Source organism: Prinia subflava, chromosome 15, assembly GCF_021018805.1.
Source record: "Prinia subflava isolate CZ2003 ecotype Zambia chromosome 15, Cam_Psub_1.2, whole genome shotgun sequence".
Taxonomy (NCBI): Eukaryota; Metazoa; Chordata; class Aves; order Passeriformes; family Cisticolidae; genus Prinia; species Prinia subflava.
Window position 1 is genome coordinate 7772256 of NC_086261.1, and position 8234 is coordinate 7780489.

Below are 8234 nucleotides of genomic sequence, written 5' to 3' on the forward strand. Positions count from 1 at the left end.
GGGGGCTCATCACATTCTCGGTTGTCATCTTAAGGTGCCAGCTCCCAAACCAAGTACCTCCCGAGACTGCTTTATCTAATATATTGTCTAATACACCCAGCCTGTATTGCCACCATTCATGCCTCCACTTTGTCCCCAAGGCACCAGGAATGTCCCAGCGCCTCCGCTTTGCCCCGGGCAGCCGAGAGCTCTCCCGGCAGCTGGGCGACATCCCGTCCCGCTCGGCCGCTGACACACGGCAGCACAGCCCTGGAAAGAAGACCACGGCTTTATTATACCCACAGCAGCTCGTTACAAAAGCGGCAGAGTAGGGCAGAGCCCTCGTCGTCACGGGGAGAAGACGATCCTTCGGCGCCGGGAGCGGAGCGAAGTCCTGCGGCGGGGCGCGGCTCAGGGCGAGGCGGGCTTGTCGGGGTTGTGCATGTGGTACACGTCGCTCTCCTCGTCCTCCGGCACCTGCGGCAGAGCCCCCTGAGCCCCCCGGGCCGGGCCGCGGGCCGACAGCGCCATCTCGTGCCCCCCGGCCCGGCCCCAGCCCCCTCACCTCCCAGTAAACGCCGTCCTCGAAGCAGTTCTCGGCCGCGGCGTCCCCCCAGATGGGCAGCTTCAGGATGCCCCCTGCGAGGAGGCGGGCAGGGCGGTGGGCAGGGGGGTCCAGGAGGGATGAGGCTGGTCCACCCAAGGGGGCAAACGCAGCCCTGGCACGGGGCTGGGTGCCGTGCCTCCAGGATGCACCCGGACAGCAGCACATGGATGCCTCTGTTTCAGCTGCAGGCTGGCTCAGCCCTCCCCTGTCCGTGCTCCCCTCCGGCTTACCCACGATGGCCCCCCCAGCAAACGCCATCAGCAGAGACACCACAATGCCGGCCGCCTGGAAGCCTCCCTGGATGCTGGGGGTCCGTGTCTGGTACACGCCGGTGAAGTCAAACGCCTTGATGAACCTGCCGAGGGCAGAAATGGTGATGTCTGTCCCTGGCAGGAGACGTGCCCTGGCTCCAAAGGAACCATGGTGCCCTCGGTGCCCTTGGTGCCCTTGGGAACTCTTCCCTAGCCCCATCTCTCTTCTGCAGTGGACCAGGAGTGTTGCAATGACCCAAACTCACTTCCTTCTCTGACCCCTGGCAAAGCTTTGCCAAGGAGCAGCCCAAAATATAAAAATTCACTTTGTAATTCAGACTTTTAACCATACCCAACCCCACAAAACAATGCAGGGGAGAGGGAGAAGCACTTCCCTCCCCATTGTGACCCAGAATAATGGCAAACAGCGTGACTGTGGCCCACTTTATGAGGCCACCAAGCGTCAGCTGCATAAGATGAGGCTACAATTCAGTACGCCCAACAGAGTCAGTGCACCCCATGTTTTTCAGGGACATCTCTCAGCATGTCTGAACTATTAATAAAAGCTGTTAATTGCTCCCTGCTCCCAACACACAGAGCTTCACGTAAAATCTATTCTCAAGGAAGATTTTCAAGCCATCTTACCCTTCCTTTCCATACACATCCTCTGTGGCTGCTGCTGCTGTGATGGCCCCCACAATGCCCCCAATAAGGCCTGGCATGGCATGGAGGTTGTGGATGCCACATGTGTCCTGAATGTGCAACCTAGACTCCAAAAAAGGCTGAGGAGAAGGGAAGTACAGAGAGATCAGGGAGTTGAGTGTGGCCCTGGAAAGGATCAGTTCCTTCTGTGGAGGACTGGGATAAGCAGAGAGAGAGGAGTGATACTGTGTCCCACTAAAGAGCTAAGGGCTTGTAGACAAAGATGTGAGCCAAGCTCAAGATAATCTAAAAATGTATCCTCCAAAGTCTGAAACTTCCTGAGCATTTTGGGGCAGTAAAAGGAGACAGAAGTGCATCTCATAAGGCATTCTGGAAAGCAGGAAGTGTTAAAGGGAAGTCAATCCACTTCTGTTCTCCTCAGCAGGACCAGGGCTGCAGACCCCTCGAGCAGCACTCACCGTGAAGTAGACATACCCCACCGTGGACACGATGCCAGAGATGGACCCGACGATGAGGGAGCCGTACGGGGTCAGCATCATCTCAGCGCTGGTGCCCACGGCCACGCCGCCGGCCAGCGTGGCGTTCTGGATGTGCACCTGCAGAACCAACCGCCCTGCCTTGGCATCTCAGCGAGATTGCAATGGCTCAGGGATGGTGCAAATGGCAAAGTGGGAGAATCGGCTCTGAAAATGTTTCCAGAGGAAATATCAGGGCCCATTTTCCTACTTGGTGGTGAAAAACAAGAAAAGAACAGGCAGCTTCTGTCTGTAGCACAGGTGCACATAGACTCCCACTCCCCGTACCACACACGTTCTTTGCATCCACAGATATGGGTGGGGAGTTGTGATGAGATGGAAATTGTCTCACCCGTGTGTCATGCAAGCTCTGCTGTCACAGAGACATGTCACCCACACATCTAACAAGTCAGCCCCGCGATTGCTCATGAGCTGCTGCACAGGCCTTGTTTGATGGGGAGTGCTGCCTAAAAGGGCTCTGCAACACGCCCAGCAGAGCAAGTCCAGTTCCTGCTGTGACTTGGGTCCAGGTAGGGCATCACTCCACACCTCAAGTCCTGCAGGAGCCATTTCCACTTTCTTATTCAGAGTTTTTGCCTGGATGCTGGTTTCACCAGCATCATGCCCTGAAACCCTGTGTCTGTTCAGCAAAGTACAAGTACCAATTGTTTCCTGCACCCTTGATCAACCTCATTATGTGTCCCCTGGGCAGTGCAGGGCTCTCTGCTCCCATCTTACCATGTCAAGCTTGCCCTTCTTTTGCAGCATGCTGGAGAAGGCCATGGTGGTGAGGACACAGGCGGCCAGCGAGCAGTACGTGTTAATGGCAGAGCGGTGCTGGGCATCCCCGTGGTCAGAAATGGCTGAGTTAAAACTGGGCCAGTACATCCACAGGTACAGTGTACCTGGTGGGATGGGGCAGTTGGGATGAGGAAGAGAAAGGGAAAAGAGAGAATACAGGGACTGAAAAAAAAGCCTCCAAAGAAGATATTTCTGCACAGGGGGAAATTACATCCCATAGCCCTGCTTCCCTAGATCCACACTCTGCATAATGAGACCAATATCAGGAAAGGCTGGCAGAGAAAGGGAACCAAAAGGCATCCGTGCCTTCCTAGGCACCATCTCAGCCCAGCCACTGCTGCAGGGAGCTAAGTAACTCTGAAAGGTAAAAATCTCTGGGATACAGAACTCCTCAACTCCATATCCTGGTTTCAGTTTTTCCCAGAGACAGACACAGGAGGAACCAGCCCTGTGCAGTGGAGTGCTCCCCACACAGCAGCACCCCGAGATGAGGGCTGACTCACCAATCATGGCAAAGAGGTCGGAGTGGTACACAGAGCCCTGCTTGTCCTTGCTCTGCTCCAGGTTGGGTCTGTACAGGACCCGTGTCACCGTGAGGCCAAAGTAGGCTCCGAAGGTGTGAATGGTCATGGAGCCACCTGCATCCTTTACCTGCAGCCATAGGAAAACAGAGGTTTGCTTCTACAATTGCCACTCATTCTGGAGCTGAGGCCTGATTTGCATAGTGCCAAGCTTGTCTGCACACTTGACAGAGGGACCCAGTGCTCCTGAAATGCCAGGCTTCTCCTGAATTGCAAGGTTTATGTGTAAAACCCCAGAAGATCTCCCTCCTCAGGGAAGTACGACCCATTGCCCCCCTCCTTCACAATCTGCCTACTTTTGCTGCCTGAATTCTTGCATTTTAAATGCTTATGAAGGCAGGGGCTCGGTGGAGCCATAGCAAAGGAAGACACTTTGGACAGGTGCAGAGAGGAAGGAGCAGAACAAAGCAGGTACTACCTAAAGCCTTACATGAAGAAGGTTGAGGAGGATGTACTCGTTCACTGAAAAGAGTGTGACTTGAAACAAAGTCATGACAAGGAGCTGTATGGGGCTGGTTTTGCCCAGGATGGCCCCAAAGGCGATGCACACAGAGCCCACGCAGAAATCAGCATTGATCAGGCTGGAAAAGGGGAAGGAAAACTGTGGTTTAATAAGGAAATACTTCTCTGTAAATCACTCTTATCTACCCCCAACTCTAGAAATGCCACCTGAAGACAAAGAATTGATTAGGAGACATCCCTGGATTTCCCACTGACCCTCCTCCTATCCTTACACCTCCACATTATTCAGGTAACGTGGATGATACATGTTCTCACACTGATATCCATGGTGCCTGGCTCGGCTCTGAGGGGTGACACTCATGTCAAGTTTCCCTTTGAGTTGTACCACCACAATGGCAGGTACCTTTGGACTAAAAGGTGGAAAGCAAGTGGAAGTATGTGGAGGGAAAACAACATTTTAGAGACTGATTTGTATTTGACATAACTGAGGGACAGGTGTTGCCAACTGCTTGGCTCTCATTCCAGCTCTTCCACTGGCCAGGCCAGAGGTGCCATCCCAGAGCCCAGCTCTTCCTTACTTCTCCACTCCAATGAGGATCTTCCCATCCTTGAAAGAGTGGAACCAGCCTTGCATCAGGAGAGCCCACTGGATCCCAAAGGCAGCAAGGAGGAAATTGAAACCCACGGCTCCAAATCCATAGCGCTTGAGGAAGGTCATGAGGAAGCCAAAGCCCACAAAGATCATCACATGGACGTCCTGGAAAGCTGTGCAGAGGGAAGGGACTGTCAGCTCTGTGGGGACAGCAGGGCTGCAAGTGCCACATGCATTTGGTGTTGAAAAGAAACTAATTACATCAGTAGCAGTAGGGGGGAAACTCAAGAGAAGATGTGTGTTTGCCTCATGTCCCTGTGTTTCTAAGTCTGAAAATGGCTCAGCTTTCAGAAACTGGCTTTTTGTTAAAAGGCTCAGCCTTTAAAGTAAATGTTTACTAAAAGCTGTGTACAAAAGAAGACCTGAGAGTAATGGAGTGTACAAAGGAAAACATTTTTCTATTCAGACTGTTTTTTCCCCTTTTGTAAAAAACTAGAAAAACATCGTGTGAATTGAACAGTAAAGTTTTGTTAAAACACGTAAATGGTCATTTTGGGTAGGTCCATTTAGTGCAGGGTCCTGGTGATGGCTCAGAGCAAGGAGAGCACAAGAACAAGAAAGTTTACAAACACACTTTTAAATGCTTCAGAAATCAGTGGCAAAACAGCCTTGAGACCAGAAACCCACCTTGTGAGATTTTTAGTGCTTAAACCAGAGAGACCCAGTTCTTCCCACTAATGGTCAGACCTGCTCACCCGAGCCCCTCAGATGCCCTTCCCCGGGGGAAACCAGATCTGTGTGAGCCTCTTGAAGGACCTTCTTGGTGCAGTAAACCTGCTGTACTTTTTAATGCTGCACGTTTTTATCAGATAAGCGTTGCTTTGCAATTAAGTGAGCTGAAACGCTTGCATACTTACAAATTGAACCATGCAAACCCTCACACTGCAGGCCACTCAGCCAATAGCAAAAAACAGGAGACCCAAGGCAGGGATCCCCCCTGGGAGACTCTCACCAGCAAACCCATGGTGCAGAGCAGATAAATACAGCAGTGATGGAGCTAAACCAGAACATTCTACATTTTGAAGTGCACAAATCATTATAACCACTATAACCAGCAAAGTCTGTGCGCTCAGAGAGGGTGTAAGCTCAGGGCAAAGGAAATTCTGTGGCTTCAAGTCTGCTTTACCCCGAACCTGTGCTGAAATCCATCAGCCCGTGGTCCATTTCCACAGGGCTTGTGTCTGCTTCTTCCACTGAGGGCTGGTGAAGACTTGTGTGAAGTGTAGCTCTGCAGAAGCTGAGAGTTTTGTCCTTCTGTGCTTTAGAAGACCTTGCAACTTGTTTAAGGATGAGCATTTGGATAGGCTTAAGCCATGTAGTGCCATACTAATCTGATTGCTTTTAAAAAATGCCCCCCATGCCTATGAAATCACTCTTTAAAAAGGAAGGAGACAAGATCTGCAGCTGGCACTGTTCAGCAGAGGTTACTTCAAAAGCACTTCTCCACATGTCCTAAGAACCAGTCTTACTGTGCTTTTACCACACAATCCCACAGACTTTCCCTCTGCAGCTGTATTTATTTCCTCTCTCTCTTTTTCAGTGTAAGCAGCACAATATACAGCAAGATTTATCTGCTGCCATTTGCATTATATATTCATTCTTTCATCCTAAAAGCAGAAACACACAGGTCAAAGTTAAAGCCAGAGATCTCACTGTTCATTAGACCCTGCACAAATTCAGGAGGAAGAGCAGATCTTTCTTTAAAGCACACCCAACCTAAAACCTTTTTCTAACCCTTGCCTTTGTTTTCCTGTAGTAAGAACAACACTGTTATCACTCAGAGGCAGCACAGGCATTGTCATGTTCTAAAAGTTTTGTAAGCCTGCCTTTGTGGCAGGACAATTGCTATAACTATCAAGAATAAGTGTTTGGGCTTTGGGAATGCTCTCAGGGACAAAAAAATCCCATTTCTTTTCCCCTAGAGAACAGATGAATCACTGATTACAGAATATCTATATGCAATCCAAAATGAGAAGGAATTGTCACACTGACTGGACCTGGCAATGGGCACCACTGACACAACCACATATTGACTTCCTGAAACCAGGACAACTTTCCTCTGCCTGCCTTCCCAATTTTCTCTCCTTGAAGGACCTGTTTGTTTGTCACTCCTGTCCCTCTGCCATTGCAGACAGGTGCTGTGGATAGCAGTGGTTGCAGATGTGATACAAATGATCTTTGGGTGTTTAAACTCCACATTCTTCTGAGCATCACTGGATGGACACGAGGATTAAAATTCCAGGGCTTGGCCACCTTGTTGTGCTTGTCCATCTTTGCAGAGAGAGAATATTTCTGATTAGATAAGGGAGAAGGAGCAGCTGTGCTTTTGGGCACGTGAGCCCTTCCTCAGGTCTGAAACAGAAACGTAATTCAAAGCTAAACTGAGCAGTTGCCCTTAGACTGATTTAGTTGCGTTGAATCCATCCTGCCATTTGAGGGGGAATATTTGGCACTGCAGAGCAGGAGTGGGATATGAGGACAGAAGAGATGTCACTTCCTTAGCTCCCACACACTCTTTCTTGGACTCCTGATGTCCTCCCAGCACACCAGTGACAAGAGCAGCCCTCAGGCACTGCTGCTGCTTCACGCCAACCTGTGTGGGGCTGGTCCCAAGGGCAGATGTCCAGGGAGAGCCCAGGGCAGCCACAACCGTATGTGAACCTGGAGGCTGACTGAGCAGCGGGTTTCTCTAAGCAAATCCTTTTCTGAACTAGCTAATCCTCAGCAGCCACAGGTTGCTATAGATCCTTTGATTTAGCAGGTGTTTTTAATGGAAATGTTCTAAATAGATGCATGACTCAGGCCTGTTGCTTCCTTGGAAACAATTGCCTACAGAAGCAGCCTGCTCTGAAAGGCTCACAAAGATGACCAGCCCTGGAGATCAAAGGCACCCAAAGGCACTGCCTGACCAGAAGAGCTTTAACCTTCTGAATAATTTCTGTGTCACTGTGATGCAGACCCAAGAACCCTGGGAACCTGGCAGCTTAGGAGGACTCTGGCACTGAAATGCCAGCATCTAAAGGGTAATTCATAAGTGAGGGGGTGCACAGAGGAAGAGGAGGAAGATGTCATAGGATCTCGACAGCCGTTCCTCTGTGTGCACAGAAAGGCTTGCTCTGATCCAGAGCTGAGGGAGGGGGCAGCAAGCTGAAACTTGCAGAGTGTTGGGAACACGTCAGCCCTATTCCTGGAAAAAAGACATCACGGCACCCTGTTGACAGAACCCCAAGGCACCGGAGGGCCATGAGGCTTTTCTCCTGATCTTTGGTGAACCCCAAGCCAGCCTCAAGGCAAGAGTACGACTTTCTAGCAATCAGTGGGGACAGCACCTCTGACAGGCTCTGCCACAGCACAGGATACGTTGGATGGGATGGGATGGGATGGGATGGGATGGGATGGGATGGGATGGGATGGGATGGGATGGGATGGGATGGGATGGGGACCAGCCAGCACAAGGATTAGGCTTCCAGTATACTCACAGGGGTATCGGAAGTAGAAATCATTCTCCATGTCGCTGGTCAGGTTCATGTCCCGTTTCTCCTCCTCCCAGTGCGCATCAGCTTCGGCGCCGAAGCGCACGAAGACCCCGAAGAGGACGATCATGGCCACCTCCCAGAGGAGGCAGACGAGCGGGAGCCGCCAGCGCATGTTGGTGTTCTTGGCCATGCCGTGGTGCCTCGGCCTCTCCGCCCGCAGGGGTTCCCGGGGGCCCGTGCCAGCCGC

At 51.3% G+C, this 8234-nt stretch overlaps 1 protein-coding gene across 1 annotated transcript; it reads right to left on the minus strand.

The window, feature by feature from the left end:
• Positions 1 to 390: 390 nt before the first annotated feature.
• RHCG (Rh family C glycoprotein) lies at positions 391 to 8234 on the minus strand. The gene is made up of 10 exons (XM_063412227.1): positions 7991 to 8234; positions 4438 to 4624; positions 3828 to 3978; positions 3320 to 3467; positions 2754 to 2920; positions 1959 to 2096; positions 1483 to 1619; positions 817 to 941; positions 545 to 618; positions 391 to 456 (listed from the first exon to the last, which is right to left on the minus strand). The coding sequence occupies exons 1-10, from the start codon at positions 8175 to 8177 to the stop codon at positions 391 to 393; spliced, it is 1380 nt and encodes a 459-aa protein (XP_063268297.1). The 5' UTR covers positions 8178 to 8234.